The sequence below is a fragment of the Aspergillus undulatus genome, assembly GCF_047715775.1.
Source record: "Aspergillus undulatus strain CBS 261.88 unplaced genomic scaffold BDV17scaffold_2, whole genome shotgun sequence".
NCBI classification, from domain to species: Eukaryota; Fungi; Ascomycota; class Eurotiomycetes; order Eurotiales; family Aspergillaceae; genus Aspergillus; species Aspergillus undulatus.
Genome location: NW_027396606.1, coordinates 757,044 through 783,204, shown reverse-complemented (window position 1 = coordinate 783,204; position 26,161 = coordinate 757,044). Strand labels below are relative to the sequence as shown.

The following is a 26,161-nucleotide window of genomic DNA, read 5'->3' as shown; positions in this document are numbered from 1 at the left end:
CATAAACAAACCACTTTCGCAAGAAACAAAATCAATCATCATGGGTGTCGAAGTCCAGCGTCTTTCTCCCGGTGACGGCGTCAACTTCCCCAAGAAGGGAGACCATGTCACCATGCACTACGTCGGAACTCTTGCCGATGGCTCCAAGTTCGACAGCTCCCGCGACCGCGGTAGCCCCTTCGTTACGGCCATCGGTGTCGGCCGTGTCATTAAGGGTTGGGATGAGGGTGTTCCTCAGCTCAGTGTTGGCGAGAAGGCTAATTTGATCTGTACTCCGTAAGTTCTGTGACAAGCCTGCGTCCCGTGGATGATTTGGGCGGGCTTTGAAATCGTGGGATCAAATCGCTAACGAGAGCTCTTTCATATAGGGACTATGCCTATGGCGCTGGGTGAGCCGGACCTTTGCTCTTCTTCTTCGATTCGACCCAATCAGGAAATTTTGTCATGCTGAGGTCAAGATTTTTCTCTTGTACTGACCTTTGCTTCTTTTATAGTGGTTTCCCTCCCGTAATTCCCCCTAACGCGACCCTCAAGTTGTAAGTTCTCCCCAATTAAGATCAAATCTGTATGGTCTGTACTAATGGTGGTTTCAGCGAGGTTGAGCTCATTAAGATCAACTAAAATGCTGGATTGAAAGTGGGATACCGGCTGGCATAGCATTTCTGTGTGAACATAGGCTGCCTTTTCTGTTATTTATCATACCAAGCAGTTCATTCGAGGATATTACAACTTGGCTATGGTTTCTCAGCTCAATTTGTGAAGCAGACCAACCGAGTCCCGCCAATGCAGGTATCCGTCTGCAATGCGTAGTTTTTTTTTGCACCCGAGTAAACCTGGGGATGAATGCATCAATAAGCCGCGCGCGCAGAGCATCGGATCCGAGCAATATCGACCGTAACTCATATCTCCGGTGCCTTGAGCTTCGTCAGGACCTCTGCGCACAGAAGCATGTAGCATTGCTGGCAATGCAATGTCATGGATGTTCCTATAACCGAGGGGTTAAAGAGTAAACAGTGAGACAAAGAACGGATTGAGGCTGCAGCCTTGTCAGTACGTACTGGGAGCGCGGGACGAGCCGCGGCATTGTTGCAGTTGCCGCGATTTTGTTGTCACTATGCTCTCCGTGTATATGGTTCAGAGCCAATCGCCAAGTTGAGAGCTGGTTCAAGCCATAGGTGCCAATGCATGTATACCTATGCGGCTTAAAGCTCCAGTTTCAAGAGTTAAAAGGCTATTTCGTAGCTTGCAGTACCTTTTGACCTTCCACCCGGAGCAGTGGAGGGTACCGGTGTATTTCGCGCGGTATGGTCATTTGCCAGCAGTGCTTCAAGTCAGTAGGGTGTCTCAGTCTTCTAGAAGTGCATAATAATGGCCGGAAATCTGTGCTCTCGCGGAAAAGCTGGATCGAAACGTTGGCGCGAGACAATGACTCGAAGGGGCACTCAATAGAAATTACACCCCAGAAAGCGAAAGTAAATAATTTTACGAAAAACCCAGATTAAACATAGACTAATAGCTGATGTGATTCCTTGAATGCGTTAAGCATCGTACGGATACAGCCTGTATGCCAGGATGTACTCTGGAAAGAAGGAAACGTGACCCTGAGAGATGAACCAGGTCTTTTCTGGCCGCCAAGGAAGTGGATGAAGATCGACCGTTTAGCCCCGCCTAGCGCCAAAAATCTGGTTACCTCAGCAGACCCACCACGAGGCAAGAGTCTGGGTTCAGCCTTGGGTTCACGTTTCCAGCATGCTTTCGGCTCAATCAGCACGCCTTATTCTTCGACCCAAATTTGGTCCTTCCCTCCTGCAACCATATTCGTGGCCTTGTTCAACTCGTCGAATCGTCAGCTTACTGCTGCACTCAAGTCCAATGAGAAGCGGGCAGTGACTTTTTCGCACGTCAACAACTTACCGCATGAAGTGCGTCGTATCATCTGACTGTGACTGACTGACAAATCCTGCGGGGCCAAATTGGCATTTCGTCCATTTGAGTGCCGATAGCTGGGAAAATGCGCCGGTTGGTGCAGCGCAGGTCGATCATTTCGTTTTGGTTTCCAACGATCAGCTTGTACCACGGCGAGCCCTCCACGCATAAGGATCAAGGCCTGCATACCAGATCTCCAGAGTACGGAGTAATGGCTAAAGCGCATTGCTCTTCATATAAAAAAAGGTGACTGACCATGGCAGGAACTTGTTGTCAGCAATGACTTGAGGTTTCCTCTCAATTGTGATGAGATCACTACCTGGCCGCCTGATACCCCAGAGCTCCCTCTCATCTGGATCCTTGTCGCAGCTTGTCCTTTCCATTACCGTTTTCTGGCTAGGATTGACCTATATTGCAATCCATAAAAGTCTATTCCCATAAGTGCTCATCGCTGTTAGTCAAGGTTGCGGAAAAATCCCACATTCGCAGCACAAGGCTCAACTGTGACAACCTAACCAAGATCTGTTCAACGAGATCTGAAAGTTCAGACTTCAGCCCGCATCTCCGCTCGACTGCCGAAGACATGTGAAGTTGATTTACAAATCGAGATATCTTATCTTGCCTTGTGCAATGCTTGGTCTTGGATTATTCGCAAATATTGCATTGTGCAATCCGAGAGCAGAGTGCGCGCTTCGCCAACGGCCGGAAACATGCAATCGCTGTCTGGTTTCTCGCGATTGGCTATCACGAACTCTCCGTCCAGCTCGAGTTGCGATTCCGCCCAAGTCGCACATCCGTATCTATACCCCGCAGACCTCAGGATCGGCCAGCTAGGGACAAGATCGGCAGATCATCCTCTTGCTGTGCTGTATTATGGATGATATGGTAGGTGGAGAGAGCAAGATGCATGACAAGTTGCCAATCGTGCTCCGACGAGGGATCTGTGATAACAACGCCGGGATTTCCAAGCGCAATTCGGCGGAGCCAGCCTATGGCAGGCAGAATACCTCGAGCATCCCTAACACTGAGCTTACGAACCCTGCAGATGGACATAGGCAAGGCTGGGGCTTACCCGTCTGCCTATGGACAGGGCCAGGAGGAGATAGACTAGTGATTTATGGTGTAGGTTGTGCAGAGATAAAGGGCGACATCTATCTACTCCAGTTGGGCACCGTGCACGCCCAGCAGTTATATATGCGTCTGCTTCTCCGAAGTGGGACAAGCGGCATGCTGGAGGTCGATCGGTAACCCCATCGGTATATGGCATGATTCGGAGCCCGTGAAATGGCCGACATCGCAGGCGACAGTGTGCGCTGCACTGTCAAAGCTTTCTTGGTGCAGTCGTCTCTGATATCTGCTGAGACATGAGGCGCATTCCTGGAGAAATGACGGCTAGTATCAAGCCAAGGGACGCCGTCGGCGGGAAGCCGAGTGATGGACTATCAGAGCCAAGTCAGCCTCCAACCTGGCGCTTCAAACAGACTGTCGCTAGGAGAGGAGCTTGAAGTGACTTTTAATGTGGTGAAATGTAAAGATTAACCACAGGATTTATGTAGTTCAGAGCTCAATTCCGTCAGCGGATACTCTTTCTAAGAATAAGTGAAGTAGTACGACCCAACCGGATCCAGGCGCTCTGGCGATTTCAGTATTGTAAGGTATTGGTTATACCGAGTATATAGCCATTTTTTTGGCAGTTGTTGCACGTATTAAAGTCTCTTATTACATACGTGACACTGTCGACGCCTGCAACATCAGGCCACAACAGTTGCCTTGCTCTGACGATCACTTCGTTTCGTCTTTTTCCCGCCTCTTTCTATCCAGACCCAACCAGGGTCGACCAAATCTCGTCCATTTTTCCTTCACTCCTCTCCTTCTCTCCCCTCTACGCTCCCCACGCCACGTCTTATCCCCTTTCTCACCCCTCTTCTCTATCTTATTATTCGAATTCTTTCCCTCTTTGTTTTTTGTATCTTCATCTCTGCCTGTTTTTCCTCCGTTCCTACCTTCTTGTCATTCATTTTACTGCAGAGTCCCTGGCCCTGAGTCTCCCGCTAAACCACTCTCCTGCCCTTCCCCGCGAACTTTTTTGGAACTGTCTTCGACTTCACTTCTCACCTGGTCCAAGTCCTTGGCTACTATCTGCCAAGCCGACTCGGACCTGGGTGCTGGCTTCCCTCGTCCATGCCACGTTCATCGGCTACGGCTAGGAAGAGTCATAGCAATCGACAAGATCATGGTTCCGGCGGCTCTGGGAAGAAGCCAAACAAGCAGAAATCGAATGGACATCTAAACGCGAATTACAACGGCGCCGCTGCATCGGAAACCGGACCCTCCTCGCAGGTCGACTGGCCATCGCATCGATCGGGAGATCAAACGTCAGCCGCTGCCAAATCCAACGGACCGACCGACAACTCGAAAGCGGACAGCAACGGACGCGGTCATCTGGGTGGGTACGCAAAGGGAAATGCAGACATGTCATACGGGCAGACGAATGGTGCCGTGGCGCCGCATTGCGGACTCGCTGGACAGGCGTCACGTCGTACGGACAAGAGGACGACCTCGAATGCATCTGTGAACCCGTTTCAGCTTGCATCCACCATTCTCAGATCTTGCCCGATGTACGACACTATCGCCATTCTGATTTTTCTGCTGCAGCTCCCTCCGATGGTCCTCACTCTGGTCCAATTCTTGTTTGCGTCCTTGACTTTCATGCCTCCTAGCGGTACCTCTGCTGGTTCCTTCACCTCCAATTTCGATATTTTTCAAGGTCCCGCCGGAACGCCCTCCCTCGGAACGATGATCGCGATGGATGGTTTCTGCTTGCTCGTCTGGGGTCTTTTTATGTGGACCTGGGCCCAGAATTTTGCTCTCGATTTAGCCCATGTTCAAGTCGCTATCACCCTAGGCGGCGGGGGCGCAGGGAAAAATGGAGGCGTCAATGCTCTCTGCGTGGGAATTGTTCTCATTCTGCATCTCATACGCAGTAAAGGCATACAGGATTTTGTGGTCGGCCACCTTGTTTCCGCGAAACTAATTAGCCCCGATTTATTGTCGCATTATTCTTACCTCATGCCCGCCGAGTTCAAGCGCACCGAATCGCAGTCATCTCCGAGCTGGATCCGGAGTTTGCTAGCTGTACATATCTTGGCTCAGGCTGGTACTGCAATGGCGAGACGATCGATGACCAAGAACAGGACCCCGACACCCTCCCGATCGGGCAAGCGTGTTGACACCGAAGCGTCTGCCGGCTCCCAGACACAGATCGATTCGGCATTCGAGTCTGCGGCCAGCGTTTCGTCATATCTGGGTCCTGACGGTCAAATTATCACCGCCGCGACGCACAAAGATGGTAGGGATCGCTTGATTTCGGCAAAAAAGCGAAGAAGACAAGCGAATCAGGTCCGGAGCCGTCAACCCTTTTGGGCTGCACTAGCAAGCACAAAGGTGACGGTAATGAGGGAGTATGAACATTCTAGAGCCTTGTCAAAAGCAACTAGAGGACTTACAACGACGGAGGAAGATCTTCAGGGTGTATCTCTGGATGATGGACTTGTGTGGATCACGAACGTGGATAGCTCGACAATTAAATTCGCAGCGGGGGATTTTACTTCCGCGGATGATACTTCCGCGTCAGGTTGCGAAGATGGACAATTGGACAATGACGCGGTACCGTTTTACGTTTGCGTCAACGGCGCCCCATGGGCCACGGCTACTATCGTCAAAGATCAGGATTCTTCGAAAGGGACCAATACTATTTATTGGCGAGGCGAGGTTTCAGGCCTTGCCCCGAATTGCGCCTACACCTGCTCTTTCGTCAAAAGCGATACCGATGAAGAAATCTGCGCCATGAGTGTCAAGACTCCCCCGGCTAATGACGCAGAACAAGGTAAGATTTCGTTCTAGCTTTCAGTTTACCGGATTCTAACCTCTCGCGTCAACAGCCAACTCGGTACCTACGCCGCCGCAACCCTCTTATCGACCATCTTCGCCTACGACCACTCTCAAGAACTCTATTGGTAACGCCGAAGCGAAACTGAACGAAAAGCGCTCGCGGCTCAGGAAGGCCAAAAACGACCACAAGCTTGCTATTTCCAAGATCAGAAAGGAGCTGGATAATTACAACAACCGTCTCCAGAGCGGTACGGACGAGAACAGACAAAAACAACGCTCGCTTCAGCTGGAGAGGAACATTCGACAAACTGAAGAAGCTACTGCCGTTCTGGACAGTCAAATCGATAATATGGGTAATGTTCCGGACGAGGAATATCAAGAATGGGTTGAACAGAAAGCCAAGTATGAGCAGGAGTTGGAAATTCTCAAATCGGCCAAGGCAGATATCTCCGCTACCCGAACCGCTAACGCCCGCGATCTGGCTTCCTTGGAATCCGAGTTGACTTCTGCTGCGCAGAGACGCGAACGTCTCCAGGGTCGGCGAACCAGAGTAAATGAACAGTACGAACGGATCGTCTCCGCCAATGCACAGGGCCTCAACGAGCGAGAACGCCGTGCCGCAGAACAGTTCGCCCGGGAACAAGATCAGGCGAAACTGGAGATGGGCTTCAACGAGCAGTTCGCCAACATCAGCCAGGCAGTTCAGGACTATCAGTTGCGCACTAGCCAGCTGTGGCAACAGTGTACAGCCATTGAACAGGCCATCCAGCAGCAGCAGCAGATGCTTATGGAACCGGCTCCTCTTACTCCTGAAGGCGAGCTGCCTGGTACAAGTTCATATACCGACATGCCCACTATGCCTTTGAGCTCGCTGGCGTCGAATCTGACCGGCCACCGCTCGCTATTAGGTCAGGGTTTCTCTCTCAAGTCTAGCCCTCTCCAGCACACGTCGTCTCCAGTCGGTACTGCTCCCTCACACCCCACAAGCCCAATCGCAGCGCCATCCTACCAGCCCTTTTCGAGCTCTCCGTTCGGCAACGCAGCGTCCTTCCTCGACCCGGACTTCGTCTACCGCGACCGTTCCTTCTCCAACAAGTCCGCGCGCAGCAGCACCTACGGCACCGAGTTCATCGACGGTCCGTCAACCCGCCGTGCCCCATTCGGCGTCGACCCTTTCGAACTCGGCAACGAGAACCGCCGCGGCTCCGGATCCGATAGCAACCCGCTCAACAACGGTCCTGGATTGCGCCCCATCTCCAGCCCCTTCCAGCGGGCTGCCAGCCGCGAAAGCGGGAGCGGAGGCAGCGGAGGAAGCGGCAGCGGTAGCGGCAGCCCTAGTTCTGCCCGCGGCAAAGGAAACTAGACAATGCAACTGTCGATGCCAGCTCCAGCGCCAGCCAAGCCCAGAAAAGCAAAACGTCTTGGGATTTTCCCCATCCAGTTCGCTCCGCTCAAGCCTGGTCTACTGCTCGCTCTCGCTCGGGTCGGACAAGCTCCGGAATGGAAAATGGTGTGCAATGTCGTGGTTATATAGTCTCTCATCGTTCAACGCCTAGCGCCTAGCGCTTATCCGATGGTCCATAGCATAGATCTTGTGCTCGTTGTGTAGAGTCATAAGTACCTTATAGTTTTTGCCGAAAGAAAAATTTTGGTTCTGACGCTTCTTATTTGGGGTTTCTCTATTTCCACTTCCATATCTCTTCTCTACCGTATATCAGGACTTCTATAGTGCACTGGTCGTAGTATTTACATTGGACTTGTTCATCCACATCTAGTCAGGTGGTCTATATAATCTATTATGTCTCCCAGGACCAAAACGATATCGTCAAGCCACCTCATCTCCAACACCATAGAATTTCGTATTCGCATACGTCAAACAGAGATCCTTCGACGTGATCTCGCCAGCAAAGTCGCCGCTCGTAATCGCGCGCACAATCGTTCCAACAACAATAGTATGGTCGTATACCTCGGTGACACTCTCCCGCAGGAGCCGGCACTCGAATATAAACGGGAAGAAGCTGCTCTCTGCCTCTGCCTCTGCTCCTGGCTTCTCGGCAGACGCATCATTCCTTTCCCGAAGCATAGGCAATGGTAGTGGTAATGACCGTACTGAGGCAGAAGCACCCTCACCCTCACCCTCTTGCCCAGGGCCCCCAGACCCATGAAAAGGCCTAACCCCCACGAATTGAAACCCACTCATCCCCTCCCCATCCCCACTCGCACCAGCACTCGCAAGCCTCTGATTCCCGCGCGCAAAGTCCCGCGCCAGCGCCGCGGTAGCCGGATTCGGAGCAAGAAGGTGCACGAGGAACCGCCCCGATGAAAGGAGCGCATTTAGCGTCTCGGAGGGCCGGCGCACGTTGAATGAGACGACAGGTTCTGGAGTAAGTGTCACGGTATTAAAGGAGGAGACTGTCATGCCGCGGAAGTGGGAGGTTTGGTATGCGTCTGTTGAGCTTGTATGTGGTTGTGTTGTGGATGGGGAGGGATCGGTGGATGTGATTATTGCGACGGGGTGGGGAACGCGGCGCATGAGGAGGCGAATTTGAGTTGGGAGGTCGGGAGAGTCATTGGTTTGTGAGGGGGAGTTGGGTTTGCTATTTGGGGTTGTTGAGGGTGGTGATGGGCGGGTTACGATGGTGGTGAGGCTTCGGACTCGGAGGAGGCATTGGGGTTGCCATGGTTGAGTATGCGGTATTGATTGGAAATGGTGTTTGAGTATAGGTCGACTTCCTTCAAATATTGTTAATTACCGTCGTCTAGGACCGCTGTTAACTGAACAAACCTCTACATGACCTCAAGCCCGGGGAGGCCGACGCAAGAGCTCGAGCTCCAAAGTAAAGGACCTTCATCCCGACGACAAATAGGGGAGGCGGACAGTCAATTTGATAGAGAAACACCAATGCGGGACCCCAAGGGACATCATGAAAATGCCATCAATCGCGATCACCGAGTAAGCATTTGGCTAGCCAGCTGCGTCATATCTAACTATCGCGGAGCGACTATGCGGTCCGAAGAAAAGTTCGGGAGAGTGCTTATGTAAGCACATAACTCCGACCAAATTTCTCCATCGAGAACCTCTCATACAAGCAGACCATACCACCCCATTGAGCAAGCAGCCAAGCCAATCGCACCGGCACGAGCCTACAAACCTTCCGATTCCTTCAAACATACCACTTACTTAAGGCTACACCGTGCGCAAACCAACCGCACCTCCATGTCCCTCCACACCACACTCCGCCGCACAGCGGCCACACCCTCCATAAGCCAGTCAACAACAACCTTCATCTGCACACAATGCCGACACGCGACGCTCCTCCGCCGCCCGAAGCGGCCTTACACATTCACACAGCTCATCACGCTCTCGGATGGAAGCACATTCACGCACCGCACGACGTCGCCGCTCCCCGTGTACCGATCAACCCGCGACACGCGCAACAGCATCCTCTGGAACCCGAGCAGCAGTAAGCTGCGGAACGTGGAAGATGACGAGGCCGGTCGGCTAGCTGCTTTCAGAGCGAAGTTCGGGCGCGGGTGGGATGCCACGGCGCCGGCGCCGGTTGAGGAGAAGGCGGGTAAGGAGACGAAGGATAGTGAGGAGGCTAGGAAGGCTGCGGCTAAGGAGGCGGAGGAGGAGGATGATAATTTGTTGGATTTGATTAGTTCGTTTGGGCAGGAGGAGACTCAGCCGAAGAAGAAGAAATAGGTGCATGCTCACAGCGGGTGTACTTGGGCCGTTTGGATGAACGGGATTGAGTAGGAATGTGCCGGACGCTGGGGTGGATTTGTCGTGGATAACTTGACCGAGTGTGGTCATCCTACAGTTGGTTCATATGGCTGGATTGTATTTTAGGCTTTTGTGCAGTATATCATAGCATTATCAGAATTCGCTTCGAGGCTCAACGTCTGATAGCTTCTTACATGAGATGCAGCATCGATTAATTATGTAGGTTCCAATTGCGCAGAACTCGCCATAACATAAAGATCATGATACCATACAAAGGCTAATGAATGTGGACGAACTATAAGGGATATTCGCTGCTTGTCTTTTGTACAGAACAAGGAACGAAACGTCCTTACGCCTCTTCTTCGGTTGTCGACACTGTGGCAGATTCAGAGGGACCTTCAGGCGCCGACTCTGCAGGGGCATTATGTTCAGCTGCGGGTGGGTAGAATGGGTTGCCCTCCTCGCCTGCATCCAGCTGCAGGAGAAAGGTCTCCCAGAGTTCAATCAACTGCGTCAGGTTAGTTAACTCTGTGTTGCCAGGTTGGGTTTTCAAAAACTGACCTCTTTTTGAGCTTCCACAGCGCTTTCCAAGAACGTCTCCACGCCGGATTTAAAGTCCTCCACCTTCTCCTTCTCGAACCTCTGCAGCTCGTTCCGCATCAACCTGCCCATATCCTCGAACAATAGCCGTGCCTGATGAACCCTCCTTTCCGCATCGGCTACGTCCGCGTTCGCTTGGTTTAAGCGGTCCTGTTGCGACTTCCCTTGGCGAAGAAGCTTCTCTTGACTTTGTTTGCGTTTCTGCAGCTCCGATTCCGCCGAGTGCCAGCTGTGATAAGCTTTCTGTCTCTGCGAGAATGCTGTCTTAACGCTGCCGATCAAGCGGAGGTATTCATCAATCGTAATCCCTAACGTTAACACATCTTGCTGCGCTTGACGATCGTAGAGCTCTTTGATGCGCAGCTGGAGATCCGATAGTCCATATAGAGGCCCAGAAAGAATGGGAGACAATTCGACGGCAGCTAGTGACTGTATTGAACCGGAAAATTCACCTGCAGCCTCTGACAGACCCTTTCTTTGGGCGACAACTGTGTCAATGGCTTTCATCAATGCCTTGAGTTGATTCTCAAGTGCATCGAGGTAGATCTTCCGATCATGGAACCACTTTGCGCGAGTTAGCAAGCAACTTGTGAGGCATATGGTAACTTACATCATCATGCTCGACGAACTTCCCGCCTCCGCCAACACTGATTCCAAACGAGCTAAACATGCCCTTGTTCTGACCTAGGTCAGGCTCTCTGTTCTCCTTGTTCTTGACATCCACATTGAAAGCCTCGCTCTCAAGGAATATCTTGAGGTCGCCATCATGTTGAAGAGTAGGGTGAGCAGCAGTTTTATTGAGCATGCGCTCCAGCGCAGCTCTTCTAGACTCGACAAAGTTGGTGTCAAACCGGCCAACTGCCTGCTTCTCGGGGGGAGGAGGTACGACAATGCCGGGGTTGTTACTGTGCAAAGAGTTATAAAGCCATAGGAAATCACGGTATCGCCGGCTGACGGTAAATTCGGGCTGTCGGTACGCTTTGGAGGTCGTCTGCGCTAAGTTAGTTCCGCAACCCAGGGCCCTGAAGTGAATTTGACTGCCCGCCTACCTTGGTCCTAACCTGGTATACGATATGACTACTCGTCAAATCGCCAACTTTGTGCGGATCACCGACGGAGATATCGAAGGTCGGGTGGGCAGCTTTCTCCACGCTGACGCTCGGCTGTTGCTGTCTCGCTGGACCTTCCACATCACTTGGCGGTTGCACCGGCGGGGGGTTTCTAAAGCCCGTGCCGTCCTCTTCCAGATTGACCGAGTCCATCATGCCAGCAGCGCTGGATGCTTGCGATGTGGACGAGGTCGGGCGCACATTGCGACCCGCAAAAGCCTCCTTCTGGGGTGGTATGGGGGCTTGCTCAGTGCTGGTCGGGCTGCTTTCGACAGGTTTGTCGCCGAGCGGACCGAGCGGATCAAACGTATCGTCCACAGCTTCGAGTTTTGTTGCTTGTGCATTGATCTTGCCTCTGCCTCGGGGGCCTCGTCGTACCGAACGGGGAGCTTCTTGTTGGGGTGATTGATCTGAAGCTGTGGAATGCGAATGAGTTAGTAAGGTGGAGGCAGTAAACCAAACTCAGCGAGGATGTACTTGGTGCTTCAGTGTCCGGCCTCGATGCACTATGGCTGCCGGTCGACTGTGAGGGCACATCTGCATCTCAAGTTAGCTATGATGCGACTGCATGATGACTGCCTGGTACCTACCGCCCCAAGGAGAGTCCCCGCCTTCCAGATCCATGGGTAATTGGAACCGGGAAAAAAAAGTAAAGGGTATCTAGTACAATACAGAAGAATCAAGGACTTTGGCGGACTTGCAATGTGTGATTTTGGAACGCAATGTGGGAGCTGGTGCGGACGGAGTTGGAGAGTCGGACAACCCAGCGGGCCAGATGTCCAACACCGCCCGCGGATAGCTAGGCTGCTTCCCTGCTACCCTCCAAGGCGTCATGATTTATGGTTCCTCGTCAGGCGCGGAAAAAAAAAAAGAAAAAAGAAAAAGAAACATGGTGTTCTTGGGCTTTGAGGGTATACATATCTACTGTATTTATTATACTAGAAGCCACGGTAGGTGTTGCGCGTTCTTCAAAATCTTTCAGCTTGTTGTCCATTGTCAAGCAGGATATATATCTGCACCGCTACAGCGCATGACTACAGGGTTCTACTCATTTAACGTGAGATCGTCAACATTATGCAATTCTATTCGAACGCTGCATGCATGTTTTCAATATCATCCCCTCATAACTCCGTAAATATCGGTCTTGCTGAGCCAGCAGCCTTTGTGGCGCCTATTCCTTGACCCATGGGATGCCAAGCTTGTGCATTTCAACAGCAAGCTGGAACAAGTAGTCTAGACTCTCGCATTGGGTCTTTGCCTTTGCGACATTGTCGCCCCAGACATAGCTGTACAGTGTTAGCATCTTTGACGGCCGGAGATGCGCGGGAGATGAACTGACATTCCGTGTCTCCTCACAAGGACAGCATAGGTATCGGGGTAGGCATCCATGGCCTTCTCCAAGCTGCCAGTGAGATCCTCCTCAAAAGCAGTGTTGTCGATGATCGGAATCTTGAGGGTATCGAAGAATCCGAGCATGCCCTTACCTGGGCCCTTAGGGATACCCTTGATCTGCTCGATGTTGTTGATCTCAAACATGCCCTCGGGACCCTTCTCCCGCTCGACAAGAAGGGTTACAAGAACCGCCCATTGGGAGTGTGTGTGAATACAGCAGCCGGCGCCACGCTCAAAGGCAGCAAGGAACAGCGGGGTACAGGCGGAGGGCTTCAGAGCAAGAGGCTTGCGGATGTACTTGCGCTCGGAGGGAGGGTATTTGGGGGTGGGGAACTCCAGGACGAAGATGTTGTGCGGTTGCATCAATTCCTTCTGCACGCCAGAGGGAGCAATAAAGATGTGCTCTCCCTGACGGATGGAGGTCTAAGTCCAAGAAGTCAGCTCCTGTTTAAAAGCAAACCGGATCGCATTGCGAATGCGACAGGCACCTACCCCGCCGCCAGTGCCAGTAACCCAGCCCCAGTTGTAGAATTTACGGCAGAGCTCGGGAATGAGGTTGGAGGGGTGTTCTGGGTCATCCGACTTGACCAGATGGTCATTGTTATCTTGCTGAACTTTTTGGGCCATTGTGATGCGATGCGATGACGAAGGCGGAGGGAAGGGTATAGTATGCTGCGGAGGCTTGGGAGGATCAAATGCCGTAGCGGTGGAGTATCGCCCGGGATTAGATATGCTGTCGCTGTACTTAGCACAAGCAAACGATCAGCAGAAGATAATGAGGGCAGGGAGGGTTATACAGCAGATGTTGTCTTGTCACTACAAAAATTATCCATCGGGTACAGATATTGCAAAATTAGACCCCCACTTGTCGCCTTAACATTTGCTTGTAAATTGAGCCAACCACAATGCCCAATTTTTCCACCCTCTCTTGCTCCCTGCTCTAGACGGTTGTTCAAGAAATACCGCCCCACGGTATGACGGATCAGTTTACTTTGAGGCAACTTACAAGCGTGACTTAGCTGCAAGGCACAACTGGCATCTGGAGCTCAAATATCGGATCAAATAATTATCTGTTCCACCGCCCCAACCTCCCTATCTAAATGGGAGTAGCAGGATCTGTCAAGTGGAAGCAGTCATGCGTTATTGGCCGAGTTCTTCTACAGTGAATGGAATCCGAGACACAGGCCTAGGCTTCTTCCCCATAGTCCATAAGCTTTCCCCATTCACTGACCCAATCGCTGCAGAGTGACTGCTTATATCATTCAAAAGTAAAGCTTTTCCCACCTTATACGAACACTGTATAGTCGCTTCATTCAACCATTGACATTGATCCGTACAGTCATACTCCGGATTATTGGCGGTGTTCGGGAGAATCAGTGAAAGCGCAGCAGTGGAGATCTGCCGACAGAACATTGGAGAAGCGGCACTAACCCGATCGAGCCGTGGGCGGCGGAAGAGGCCACCTTGAACTTCCAGCTTCATTGCTTTATATAACATCCAAGATTCTTTCTCCGACTCTTCTTCCTTCTCCTCCCGTCCGCTTCTCTCTGCAATCTTGCTCTTGTCGTTCAGTCGGCTTGACTCTGCCTTTCCTATACCTCCACGGAGGGCCAATTGCCTGAACGATTGTTTGTTGTTCTCTGCCTTTCACTATGCGTCTCAACACGGCTCTTACCTCCGCTCTGGTCTCCTCGGCCGGCCTGATGGGCTACGCCCATGCCGAGGAAGAGGCCGCCCCCGATGCTGCCTCCGTGGTCGAAAGACCTACTTTCACGGTCAGCCTATTTTGTTTTAATTATCTTGATTTCTCTCGTGTACTGACTTCTTCACGTCTAGCCCACAAACATTGAGGCTCCCTTCTTGGAACAATTCACGGACAACTGGGAATCAAGGTGGACTCCTTCGCACGCTAAGAAGGAGGACTCCAAGTCAGAGGAGGACTGGGCCTACGTCGGCGAATGGTCCGTCGAGGAACCCACCGTCTTTAAAGGTATTGAGGGAGACAAGGGTCTGGTCGTCAAGAACGTCGCGGCGCACCACGCCATCTCCTCGAAGTTCCCGAAGAAGATTGACAATAAGGACAACACCCTTGTGGTCCAGTATGAGGTTAAGCCGCAAAGTAAGTAGTTACGCATGATCTCCAAGACGGTTGTCTTGATACTAATCCTGCTTGAAGACTCCCTGGTTTGCGGTGGTGCCTACATGAAGCTCCTCCAGGATAACAAGAAGCTCGGCTCCGATGAGTTCTCCAACACCACTCCCTACGTGATCATGTTTGGTCCCGACAAGTGCGGTGCTACCAACAAGGTCCACTTCATCTTCCGCCATAAGAACCCCAAGACTGGCGAGTACGAAGAGAAGCACCTCAAGGCTCCTCCTGCTGCCCGTACCAGCAAGCTCAGCTCCCTCTACACCCTCATTGTTCGCCCCGACCAGACCTTCCAAATCCTCATTGACGGCGCTGCTGTCAAGAACGGCACCCTTCACGACGACTTCAACCCTCCCGTCAACCCCGACAAGGAGATCGATGACCCCAAAGACAGCAAGCCCGACACCTGGGTCGATGAGGCCAAGATCCCCGACCCTGAGGCGACCAAGCCCGAGGATTGGGATGAGGAGGCCCCCTTCGAGATTGTTGACGAGGCTGCTGAGAAGCCTGACGACTGGCTGGAGGACGAGCCCAACAGCATTCCCGACCCAGAGGCCGAGAAGCCCGAGGACTGGGATGATGAGGAGGACGGTGACTGGATTCCTCCCACTGTCCCCAACCCCAAGTGTAGCGAAGTCTCCGGATGTGGTCCCTGGTCTCCTCCCTTGATCAAGAACCCTGCCTACAAGGGCAAGTGGTCCGCTCCTCTTATTGACAACCCTGCCTACAAGGGACCCTGGGCTCCCCGCAAGATCGCCAACCCCGCCTACTTTGAGGATAAGACCCCCTCTAACTTCGAGCCCATTGGCGGAGTAAGTTTCATTTACCCTTCAATTTGATATGCTTTACTAACCAGCTACAAGATCGGTTTTGAGATCTGGACCATGCAGAACGACATTCTGTTCGACAACATCTATATTGGCCACTCCGTTGAGGATGCTGAGAAGCTCCGCAAGGAAACCTTTGACATCAAGCACGCCATCGAGGAGGCCGAGGAGGCCGCCTCTAAGCCCAAGAAGGAAGACAAGAAGACCGGTACTACCGTCAGCTTCAAGGAGGACCCCGTTACTTTCGTCCGTGAGAAGGTTGACCAGTTCGTTGGTCTCGCTAAGGAGGACCCCATCAACGCTGTCAAGCAGGTCCCTGAGGTTGCTGGTGGCCTCGGTGCCGTTCTCGTTACCATGATCCTCATCATTGTTGGTGCCATTGGCGCCAGCAGCCCCGCGGCCGCCCCTGTCGCCAAGAAGGGCAAGGAGGCTGCTAAGGCTAACAAGGAGAAGGCCAGCGAAGCTGTCAGCTCCGCTGCGGATAACGCCAAGGGCGGCGCAACTAAGCGCACTACCCGTTCATCTGCGGAGTAAAGCCGTGCGTGGAACTGAGTTGCATGAGAAGAAAAACAACATACCTACCATCGCAGAAAAAAAAAAAAAGCCTCAGGCACCGCACTCAATAAGCAATATTCCCCGGTTCAGTTTTACCACTGCTGCAGTATCTTTTCCAAGGTCTCTGATCCTCTTAACATGACATTTCTATGAGAATGAACCATATGTACAATGAATTTTGATCAGCCAGTTTTCAGACCTCGTTTCTGCATTCTTTGAGACAAGATCAGCAGGGTAGCAGTTTAGTATTTAACAGTATCTCAGAGTTAGCCATTGAATTAGCCATTGAGTCTGTCTCGCACTTTGAGAATGTCCGTGTAAATGAGGAGCTGAGCTCCATGGAGCTTAAGCTGGCTTAGGGTGGCCAGACAATGGACCTTGATCGGAAGTGCTATTAGTGGCTCTGTTTGATCAACTCAGCGCAAGATAGATACGTTCAGTTTCCAAACAAAGCGATCTCGAATTTGTGCTGGCACACGAGTGATAGGCTTTGAAGCTTTAGAACTGGTCTTTTCGTATGTAGAGCACTGTGTCTTGAAGCAACGGACATTGGCGCTATGTGCGATATCGGGATTACCCCAATTTGGAGGATGGGGTTCCCGACCGAGAGACGATTCGCACTTCGGGGAAGGCTCAGGTGGCGCTGTGGACCATAGTGCTATCGGAACAAGCAAGTCAATCCTGGATTGAAGTCGGAGGCAAGCGAAGTTTTGAGGTTCTCTGATGAACCCTGGGAATCTAGATAGAAGCTGGAATCGCCTTCCTAAAGCAAACGGCAATACGATTGGCTGTAAGCGCCGAGGGCTTGTCGAAGGTTGGCCTCGGGAAGACAGCCGGATAACGTCGCCATCATATATCCTCCTTCTCCCTTGACCACATTCCTGTCCGTTTTTTCTCATCGTGACTTCCTTTATTCTCCCCTAATTTCTCCTATTTCTCCTTGAAAATCTCTACTCCTGAAGGTCTTTCCCTTGCCAAATCCCTCGTCCCCCATTATGGCCGCCCACCGGACTCTTGCCCGGTCCATCCCCGCTCTCCGCGTTGCGTCTCCCCGCACGATCGTTTCCAGCGTTTCGTCCGCCAGGGCTGCAGCAGCGTCAGCATCGCGCTCTCTTTCAACTTCAAACATGACTTCTTCTCGCAAGCCAGTGTCACAAACAAAGTTAACTGGCTCCATGGCCGCTCGACGAAGGCTTCACGCGACTGCTCAACAGCTTGCCGCCGCAACAACATCCGCGGCTAGTACCGCCACCGAATATCCGACGAGCCATGAAGCCATCTCCAACCCAATTGATACCACCAACTTCCGCGACAACGAGTTTCTGCCATCTAAGGCGAGCACATGGATTGATCTGTATGACCCGGCCACCAACAACCTCGTTACTCGTGTTCCCCAGAGCACCGATGAGGAACTCCGCGCCGCTGTCGACTCGGCCCAGAAGGCTTTCCCCGTCTGGAGGGCCACGAGTATCATGGCGAGACAGCAAATTATGTTCAAGTTTGTGAGCCTCATCCGCGCCCACTGGGACCGCTTGGCTGCGTCCATTACTCTTGAACAGGGCAAGACATTTGCCGATGCTAAGGGTGATGTTCTTCGTGGTCTGCAAGTCGCCGAAACTGCATGCGGTATCACCACTCAGATTACCGGTGAGGTCCTGGAAGTCGCCAAGGATATGGAGACCAGGAGCTACAGGGAGCCTCTAGGTGTTGTGGCCGCAATCTGTCCCTTCAACTTCCCTGCTATGATTCCCCTCTGGTGTATTCCTATTGCTACCATCACCGGTAACACTCTCGTTATGAAACCCTCAGAGCGTGACCCCGGAGCGGCTATGATCCTAGCTGAGTTGGCCAAAGAAGCCGGCTTCCCTCCTGGTGTTATCAACATCATCCACGGCTCTGCCAAGACCGTTGACTTCATCCTCGATGCCCCCGAAATCAAGGCCATCAGCTTTGTCGGCGGGAACCGTGCCGGAGAGTACATCTACACCCGTGGTTCCGCAAATGGCAAGCGTGTGCAAGCCAATCTCGGCGCGAAGAACCACGCCGCCATTCTGCCCGACGCCAACAAGAACCAGACTCTCAACGCCATTGTCGGAGCCGCCTTCGGTGCTGCAGGCCAGCGCTGCATGGCTCTCAGCACCGTGGTTACAGTTGGTGAAACCAAGGAATGGCTTCCTGAGATGGCCGAGCGCGCCAAAGCCCTAAACGTTAACGGCGGCTTTGAAGAGGGCACCGACCTTGGCCCTGTCATCAGCCCCGAGAGCAAGAAGCGCATCGAAGAGCTCATCGCCAGCGCCGAAGAAGAAGGTGCTACCATCCTTCTCGACGGACGCGGCTACAAGCCCGAGAAATACCCCAGCGGCAACTTTGTTGGACCCACCATCATCACCGGCGTTAAGCCGCATATGAAGTGCTACACACAAGAAATATTCGGCCCTGTCCTCGTCTGCCTGGAAACTGAAACCCTCGACGACGCCATCAACCTCATCAACAAGAACGAGTACGGTAACGGCGCTGCCATCTTCACTCGCTCTGGACCTACGGCGTCCAAGTTCCAGAAGGACATCGAGGCCGGTCAGGTCGGTATCAACGTGCCCATCCCTGTGCCGCTCCCCATGTTCTCCTTCACCGGTAACAAGAAGAGTATTGCGGGTGGTGGTGCGAACACTTTCTATGGCAAGCCTGGTCTTCAGTTCTATACGCAGCAGAAGACGGTGACGAGCTTGTGGCGCGCCGAGGATGCGGTTGGCACGAAGGCAAGTGTTGTGATGCCGACGCACTCATAGGAAAAAGTAGCAATTGGTTTGGGCTGATTTTCTGCATGACGAATGATCAAATTGTTTCCAGTTATATACTCTATTCGTAGTTATTGGTAAATACCATGTCTTTCACAAACACATTCTCTGTTTCTACCCTACGTCAAAGACCAAGTAGTAGAACGCAGACAATCCATATTATTCCGGAATATATGACCACTTGTCAATATAAACTGACCAATTACAACGCCACTGTAGAACCCAAGGCTCTAGTTATAGTAAGCATAGCATGCATGCATCTACCCATAGAAGTCCCTCACATCTCCAAACCAGCCTAGCCTAGTATGCAATACCATCATCCTCATCCTCAGCCTGAGGAGGAACAAAGGTGTAAACCAGCCGAGCAAGAACATACTCGCCGTTATTCGCACAAACAACGCGACGGGTATGGTAGCGCTCGCCATTGATAGTCTCGAAGCCCCAAACCTGCACGTACAACCATTAGCCCTAACCACTAAAGAAAACCAGGACAAGGACAGATAAGATAACCAACCTGCTCGGCAGTCCACGACGAATCCAAACTTTCAACCCAACTCTGCAGCCAAAGCCCCTCCCCCTCCTTAGGCTCCCCATACCCCTCCCCCACAGCATCAACAACAAACCCCTCAGTCTCAACCCCATCAGCACCAACCTCCCCCCTCAAAAACCTCCTAATCTTCTCATCCTTAACCCCCGTGCAAACCTGCACATCGGGCCTCACTTTCCCCGCGGCATCCTTGGACCCTCTGAAAAACCGCGACTGACCCTGGACTCGCCCGAAGATCGCATCGCTGTGCTCGCGCTTCGTCCAGTCTGTGATTCGCTGCTCGGATGTTCCTTGCATGCCGCCGGTCACGACGTTGTCGACGTCGACGTGCTGGATTGATTTTGTTGAGGGGTGTTCGGTTGAGGAGTATTGTTTTGTGTGCAGTGTTACGGAGACCCAGGATAGGGTTGTGCGCATGAACCAGCTTAAGCCTTGCTGTTTTAGGAAGGGGTGGTGTTAGTGTACTGGTGCGGTATTGAGGAGAGATAGGGAGGGAGGAAGGGGGGAAAGGGTGGTATGTACCATGGCGAGAATGGGGTCCGTGGGATCGGAGATGTTGCGGTCCTGTTATGGGTAGTATTGTGAGTTAGCTGGGATGTTATATAGATGTGGCTACTTGATGAATAGCTACGTAGGGAGCTCGAAAGGTGAAGCCGGCGGGGCGGGGATCAATAGGAGACAAACCATAGTCCAGCTGCCATTGTAGTTGGTGAAAGTGATATCTGCGGGGGTAGCCATCTTGACAAGCAATGGTTCTGTCCGAGCCTAAACAGAAAGGCGGGTTATGTTGTTTGAGTCGAGATATGTGGGGTAAGTAGTAGGTCCGGAGGAAATGTAGTTCGAGGGGGGAAAGTGGGGTGTCGGTGTCGTGTCGGTGTCGTGTCGGCGTCAGGGACGATCAGGCTGCGGAGGTAGCCAGCCAGACAGACAGATAGACAGCTTATGTACCGCCGCGGATGAGCTCAGACTCGCTTTGCAGTTCCACGAAGTGTTCCGGCAGCTGTGGATAGGATGCTGTGATTGCTTGTGCCTCCGCAGTTGTTGGACCTGGTTACCCGCTGCCCTGGAGTTGATCCGCTATGGCCGAGGCTTGTTCAGTGCATGTGCTCCCATGGTCCAGCAATTAGTCTAGCCGCGCCGACTTCTGTAATAATCGCTATATACTCTGGATGTATAGATCTAGGATACTGTTCAGTAATCACTGATTCAGGGCCAGATCCGAGATTGTTCCTCCACTGTTCTCTGGCGCAGTTGCTTCCATACAGTTGGGGGGAACGGTGACGCTTGCCTTTAGGCATGTGATGGCTACTGTAAGTAGCAGTGTAACAGACAAGGTTTACTCAGTTGGACGGCATGTTTATCGCAAAGAATACTCTGAATATATACTCCGTGGTCTGAATGTACAACTTGGTGCTACCCCTTATCGGAACTACATGGTAGACTACGTAGCTTGCGTGGAGTCATGCCTCAGGCTGAAAGGCACTAACTTCCCCTTTCACGTGGTCTGCGCCCAAACACTGGGAGCTTCCATACAGTCAAGACAAGTCAACATCCGCAATTGCTCCAGTCATGGCTTTCAACAAGAAGTACGCCGGTCTCCCGGACTTGGTATGCACTTTTACTATATGCATCTGCGCTATTCGCTTTTCGCTAACTCATCCAGGACCTCGCCCCCGACATCTATGAAACGCCCGACCTAACAGATGAAGCCTCCACCGTTCAGGTATATCTACTTTCAAGAGACAATAATTGAGCTGCTTCTAAATGTATGGCAGACAGGAACAGTTCGTACAGCCTCAAACGCAGACCCCGCCTCGGACTCAGACATCGACCAAGACCCTGTCAATGCAGATGAAGCGCGTGCTCATTTTCTCGGAGCTACCGTTGACGCTCGTCATGTGAACTTCTCAGACAGCATTGCTACGAAGCGAAAATCGTACAGGAGTAAAAGCAAGCAAAGGCGGAAACACAATCTACCAGACGGCGAAGACAGTGAAGAAGAGAGTGAGAGCTTGGGAAGGAAGCTCGCGCGTTTGCAGCGCGAAGTGGAGGAATTGAAGGATGAGATGGCTTCTCAGAAACCTGACGCGGAGTCCGGCGAAGCCCCAGACGAAGCAAAGGGCGATCTAGATGATGGTGTCGAGAAGATTAGTCGAGCACTGGACAGTCTCTACGCCTCGTCTAGGGGCGCATCCCAACCTCATTCAGCCGCGGCCTTGATATCTCAGAAGCTTGCAACAACCCCCTCAACGCAGGCGTCTGAGACCAGTACCGCCCAGCCTCAGCCTGCAGCAAGCAGCAAAGAAACTGAAACAACCGATTCCGCCGCCGGTGTCCTCGCCCACGCCGCAGCCTTCGACGCCCGACTTGCGCTCATCGAATCCGCAATGGGCATCTCAACCTCCTCAAACCCCTTCATCTCCGAAGGATCCTCAGAACCCCCACTCCAACCAGTCCTCCCAGCCCTCGACAACCTCACCTCCCGCCTCTCAACCCTCATGACCCTACTCGTCGGCCCAAGTCCTCTTCCCGCGGCACCGACAACCTCCGCCCCTGCAATCTCAGCCTCAACAGCCACATCCACAGCAACAACCCCCCATCTCGAAGCACTCTCCGCGCGCGTGCGCAAACTAACAGCAGACGCCGATGCCCTAGCCTCAGCCCGCAAGCGCGCCATAGACTCTTCAAAAGCCGCACAGAGCTCCCGCCTCGCCCGTACAACCTCCGACCTCGCGTCGCCCGGAGGCACGGTGGACCCCGAGACATCTGCCGCCCAGCGCGACGAGCAAGCTACCAAGATCCAAGCTCTCTACGCTACCCTGCCAACCATTCAATCCCTGCATCCTATCCTCCCTAGTGTTCTCGAGCGCTTGCGCTCCCTCCGCGCTATCCACGCTGGCGCTGCCCAGGCCTCGGAGAGCCTAGACGAGCTTGAAAAGCGCCAGGCTGATATGGCGGGGGAGATTGAGCAGTGGCGTGAGGGGCTGAAGGTCGTTGAGGAGAAGATGGGCCAGGGCGAGGCCGCGCTGAAGAGTAATATTGAATTGGTGGAGCCGTGGGTGAGGGATTTAGAGAAGAGGATGGAGCGGTTGGAGGGGGTTGATTGATTAAAGTAAAGTAATGTTAGGTTAGATGATAGCAGATACCCGAATGTGATAGATTTGAGGCCTTTAACGACCAACTCTCTAAATATAAAAAGTATTCAAGTACATCACCTATCTAACCCTTCCCAAAATCCTAATCCTCTCCTCCATCCTCACCTCAACCCACCAACCTTTCGTAACCTTCTTCCTTAGAAACTTCCTCATATCCCTCCAAAGTTCACTAACATCAACCCCCCAAACACCCCCCTTCCCACCAGAGATCCAATGTAGAATTCCCCCCTCGACAACCCTACTCGCCTCCTCACTAGGCTTAACAACCCGCAGCCCCGCGAACCCATTTACCGAGCCCACGACGGACCACGCGTAGCTATGCGAATGGGCGTACTCGTTTGGTAGACCGGTAAGAGAAAGGAGGGATTCTGCTTCGGTTGGATCGAGGAGGACGTAGTCGAAGCGGGCCCAGAAGGTTGGGTTTACCTCGTCTGATCCTGGTAGGGTTGGAGGGGGTGATTTGTCGTAGGTCCAGGATACCGAGGTTGAAGATGAAGGCGAGGGACCGTTTTGTTGAAGAAAACGCGTGACGCCAGTTTGACAGGCGAGGTTGCCCAGGTGCACGGATATAGGGATTGGGTCCTGGGTTTTAGGGACTGCATTGTGGACGTGGCTGTGTAGGGTGTTGAGAGCGAGTGCACCGGGGTAATTTGCTGATGAGGCTGGGAGTAGAACGAACGATGAGAGGAGAAATGAGGCGAGCGTCGAAGCAATCAGCCCTAAGGAGAGGAAGCGGTATACAACAGATTTGGCTCTATGCGTCCAGATGTATGAGGCGCCTTGCGCTGCGGCAGCGGTCAGAGGCGGGATTGCATAGACAATGAAGCGCCACTCTTTATGGGGTTGGGCTGAGTAGAGGGCGATGTAAGTGAGCGAAGGGATGAGGAGTGAGCGGGCTGTCGGGCGGGTTGCGGGCTGAAGGAGGGAGATGGGGACGCCGATGAGGTAGGTGAGAGGGTTGAGGAGGAGACGAGGGAGAGCGTTGCTGAAGTAGTAATGCCATGGATGTGTGCCCCAGGCGGAAGACTGGCCGGCGACGACGTTGAATTTGAATGCTGCGAGTTCTGGCCAGAGGGGAAACTGCTGCCAGAAGAATGAATCCACGGGCAAGGTGATGGCAAGGCCAAGCAGAACGCCCGAGATTCCCGCGGGAATGATCTCGCGCCGGATGCTGATACGTCCCGAGGCAAAGAGGAGGAGAGTATGCGTTGCTAGGAAAAGCGCCAGTTCAGCGCGGAAGACGATGCCTGCGATTGTTATCAGGTAGAGAGCTACCCGGCTTCGCTTGCGGTACGTGGCTGACTTTCCTGGCTCAGGAAGGAGAGATGCCAGTGCGAAGGTGGTTATGCCAAAGGCAAACATATTAGACAACGTCCGTGAGGCGTAGTAAATGATATGGAACTGACTCGCCTGGAACAGGAGGTACCAGACAGCAGCAGGTTTTCCGGCCGCGCGGCGCAAAGCACCAGCAAAGTACAGGAGTGAACAAGCATTGAACAGACCGAGAAATGCTCGAGCTGATGAGCAACGCAAGTTAGCAAGCCGCGAATGCAATACGCGGGTAGGAGAAAACCTGCCTAGGAACTGCCGATCAATATCATGCTTCAACCAGATGAACGGGGATGAGAGACCGGACAGAGCGACAGCTCCAGCAAACGTCCTAGGGACGGCTCCAGGGAATGTGAAGTGGTCATATTCTGTGCGAAGTACATCCTTGATATTGTGCGTAGGAATTCCATAGGTCTCAATGTCGTGAATGGCCTGGATATGGAACGACTCCTCTACCTTGGTGTATGGAGCGATCGATAAGTGCACCAGGACCAACGCCGGGATAGAGACGAGCAGCAGCAGATAGCCTAGCATTGATTAGTACGCTAATCATAAATCTAGTTAGAGAACGACCGTACCTGCATCCCTCAACATCGTGCGCCGACGACAACTCAGCGTTGTTGACTGTGAGAGGGTGGAAGCGGAGCGCAGGCGGAAGTGGAAGTATGCCGTCAGTTAAGTCAATCTGGCAGCTTCACTTTACAAAAATACGTTCCTCCCTCCACCATCCACAACAACCCCTCAAAACACCCAAATAAATCACAATGTCCTTCTTCGGCCTCGGAAGACTCGTCTATGGTGCGCAAAATAACCTTCAGCCTCTCACCATCTCTCCCACCAGCTGGCCAACTAACTCACCCCCCCTTCTCCGCAGTCATAATCCTCATAACCAACTCCATCGCAATCCTCTCCGAAGACCGTTTTCTCGCACGGAGTACGGCTCTAACGCCCCCTTACTACAACCGATGACCATAGCTGACATAACTTTGTTTAGTTGGATGGGGCCGCACACAAGCTGACCCTGCCTTCGGCGCCGCGTACGATAGCACGAGTGTCAAGGCGAAGACAATAAATCTGATTGCTAGCGTCAGGACAGTGATGCGGAGTACGTTATTACCTCTACACATCGTTTTGTCTATGGTTTTGATCGCGGCACCGGCTCCTCTTCGAGATTGGAGAGGGGCTGGGCTGGAGTCCGGTTGAGCAGGACATGGGCAAGCTAACAAGGCGAATACAGTACCTCTAATCGTCATAAACACGATAATCATCGTCTACGAACTTATTCTCGGGTGACCGCTTGTCACAAATACCTCATAACATCGCCTCGTGTCACCTCGCGTCGCGCATTCGAGAAATAGACAAATCATGAAACCGAACAATTCCAGCGCAGCATCCTATTCAGACCTATCCTATCCTATCATGCATACCTTTCAGAATTATAAACCACCCGTCCGTCCGCACTCGTCCGCCGCTGGGACTACAACTGTTCCTTCACTATGTTTGGTGGGGTCTAAATTAAAATCATTGATAGAGAGGAAAGGAGGACGGATACGAGGGTAAAACCAATCCCGGTGCTTACGCGCGTGCTCCTCGCGCCTTACGCTTATGTCCGGGACATGAGCCTATGGGGACGGCACTACGTACGATCTATGGTGCCGCGGCGTTCTACACTTATTGTATTTAAGCGGGCTGCATTTTCTGGATGTATTATCATGACGTGATTACGAAAGTGCTTTATCTCGGATTTATATACATTGATTAAGGTAGACGTCAAGTTCAGTGGACAAAATGGGTATGCGGAGCACGCGGCCTTCATGTATGGTTCGCGATAGTCAGAGCATGGCTTAAAAGCTTGAGAGGAATATAGGCGCCTACTAATACGGCGCCTCGATGAAATCTCAAACGGTATATGTACATTGTCTGCCTGGCACTCGCCAAATATCGATGGTCCAGGAAAATGGGAGGGCATCCCTAGTAAAACAAACATGGCAAGCCATGTACATGGCCTCAATGAACCTTGAATATACATTGCAGTGAATGAAAGAAGTAAAAGAATCTTTTTCCTTTCCACAGTGGGACCGCGTCCTTAAGAGCGCAAGCTATATGCGTGTAGGTACTGCGTAGTGACTGCTGCTGGTACATGAATGAACAGAATTTCC

At 52.5% G+C, this 26,161-nt stretch overlaps 12 protein-coding genes across 12 annotated transcripts; 7 read left to right on the top strand and 5 right to left on the bottom strand.

Moving 5' to 3' along the window:
- Positions 1–40: 40 nt before the first annotated feature.
- BDV17DRAFT_286672 (FKBP-type peptidyl-prolyl cis-trans isomerase) lies at positions 41–621 on the top strand (the record flags this gene model as incomplete). Its single annotated transcript, XM_073760973.1, has 4 exons — positions 41–276; positions 369–389; positions 495–536; positions 594–621. The coding sequence occupies 4 exons, from the start codon at positions 41–43 to the stop codon at positions 619–621; spliced, it is 327 nt and encodes a 108-aa protein (XP_073620698.1).
- A 3,157-nt stretch (positions 622–3,778) lies between these two features.
- BDV17DRAFT_250704 (putative ubiquitination network signaling protein) lies at positions 3,779–7,484 on the top strand. The gene is made up of 2 exons (XM_073756356.1): positions 3,779–5,812; positions 5,868–7,484. Exons 1-2 carry the CDS (start codon positions 4,108–4,110, stop codon positions 7,178–7,180), a joined length of 3,018 nt encoding a protein of 1,005 aa, XP_073620697.1. The 5' UTR covers positions 3,779–4,107; the 3' UTR covers positions 7,181–7,484.
- Positions 7,485–7,642: 158 nt separating this feature from the next.
- BDV17DRAFT_286670 (flavin reductase family protein) lies at positions 7,643–8,350 on the bottom strand (the record flags this gene model as incomplete). Its single annotated transcript, XM_073760972.1, has 1 exon — positions 7,643–8,350. The coding sequence occupies one exon, from the start codon at positions 8,348–8,350 to the stop codon at positions 7,643–7,645; it is 708 nt and encodes a 235-aa protein (XP_073620696.1).
- Positions 8,351–9,034: 684 nt separating this feature from the next.
- Positions 9,035–9,523, top strand: BDV17DRAFT_286669 (mitochondrial 54S ribosomal protein bL31m; the record flags this gene model as incomplete). Its single annotated transcript, XM_073760971.1, has 1 exon — positions 9,035–9,523. One exon carries the CDS (start codon positions 9,035–9,037, stop codon positions 9,521–9,523), a length of 489 nt encoding a protein of 162 aa, XP_073620695.1.
- A 300-nt stretch (positions 9,524–9,823) lies between these two features.
- Positions 9,824–11,976, bottom strand: BDV17DRAFT_69143 (sorting nexin 1). Its single transcript, XM_073764974.1, has 6 exons — positions 11,844–11,976; positions 11,731–11,790; positions 11,194–11,669; positions 10,755–11,135; positions 10,106–10,708; positions 9,824–10,052 (listed from the first exon to the last, which is right to left on the bottom strand). The coding sequence occupies exons 1-6, from the start codon at positions 11,875–11,877 to the stop codon at positions 9,894–9,896; spliced, it is 1,713 nt and encodes a 570-aa protein (XP_073620694.1). The 5' UTR covers positions 11,878–11,976; the 3' UTR covers positions 9,824–9,893.
- A 430-nt stretch (positions 11,977–12,406) lies between these two features.
- Positions 12,407–13,438, bottom strand: mde1 (methylthioribulose 1-phosphate dehydratase MDE1). The gene is made up of 3 exons (XM_073764973.1): positions 13,138–13,438; positions 12,593–13,068; positions 12,407–12,539 (listed from the first exon to the last, which is right to left on the bottom strand). Exons 1-3 carry the CDS (start codon positions 13,270–13,272, stop codon positions 12,425–12,427), a joined length of 726 nt encoding a protein of 241 aa, XP_073620693.1. The 5' UTR covers positions 13,273–13,438; the 3' UTR covers positions 12,407–12,424.
- Positions 13,439–14,165: 727 nt separating this feature from the next.
- clxA (calnexin) lies at positions 14,166–16,884 on the top strand. Its single transcript, XM_073756355.1, has 4 exons — positions 14,166–14,420; positions 14,482–14,764; positions 14,822–15,606; positions 15,658–16,884. Exons 1-4 carry the CDS (start codon positions 14,298–14,300, stop codon positions 16,153–16,155), a joined length of 1,689 nt encoding a protein of 562 aa, XP_073620692.1. The 5' UTR covers positions 14,166–14,297; the 3' UTR covers positions 16,156–16,884.
- Positions 16,885–19,533, top strand: BDV17DRAFT_250692 (CoA-acylating methylmalonate-semialdehyde dehydrogenase). Its single transcript, XM_073756354.1, has 2 exons — positions 16,885–19,418; positions 19,486–19,533. Exon 1 carries the CDS (start codon positions 17,172–17,174, stop codon positions 18,960–18,962), a length of 1,791 nt encoding a protein of 596 aa, XP_073620691.1. The 5' UTR covers positions 16,885–17,171; the 3' UTR covers positions 18,963–19,418; positions 19,486–19,533.
- Positions 19,272–20,256, bottom strand: BDV17DRAFT_286664 (uncharacterized protein; the record flags this gene model as incomplete). Its single annotated transcript, XM_073760970.1, has 4 exons — positions 19,272–19,418; positions 19,486–19,953; positions 20,041–20,082; positions 20,203–20,256. 4 exons carry the CDS (start codon positions 20,254–20,256, stop codon positions 19,272–19,274), a joined length of 711 nt encoding a protein of 236 aa, XP_073620690.1.
- Positions 20,257–21,087: 831 nt separating this feature from the next.
- BDV17DRAFT_286663 (dynactin subunit 2) lies at positions 21,088–22,625 on the top strand (the record flags this gene model as incomplete). The annotated part of the gene is made up of 3 exons (XM_073760969.1): positions 21,088–21,126; positions 21,182–21,241; positions 21,294–22,625. 3 exons carry the CDS (start codon positions 21,088–21,090, stop codon positions 22,623–22,625), a joined length of 1,431 nt encoding a protein of 476 aa, XP_073620689.1.
- A 108-nt stretch (positions 22,626–22,733) lies between these two features.
- Positions 22,734–24,596, bottom strand: BDV17DRAFT_286662 (dolichyl-P-Man:Man(7)GlcNAc(2)-PP-dolichol alpha-1,6-mannosyltransferase; the record flags this gene model as incomplete). Its single annotated transcript, XM_073760968.1, has 2 exons — positions 22,734–24,529; positions 24,581–24,596. 2 exons carry the CDS (start codon positions 24,594–24,596, stop codon positions 22,734–22,736), a joined length of 1,812 nt encoding a protein of 603 aa, XP_073620688.1.
- A 170-nt stretch (positions 24,597–24,766) lies between these two features.
- On the top strand, positions 24,767–25,295 carry BDV17DRAFT_286661 (YOS1 family protein; the record flags this gene model as incomplete). Its single annotated transcript, XM_073760967.1, has 4 exons — positions 24,767–24,800; positions 24,877–24,936; positions 24,997–25,107; positions 25,240–25,295. 4 exons carry the CDS (start codon positions 24,767–24,769, stop codon positions 25,293–25,295), a joined length of 261 nt encoding a protein of 86 aa, XP_073620687.1.
- Between the last annotated feature and the right edge of the window lie 866 nt (positions 25,296–26,161).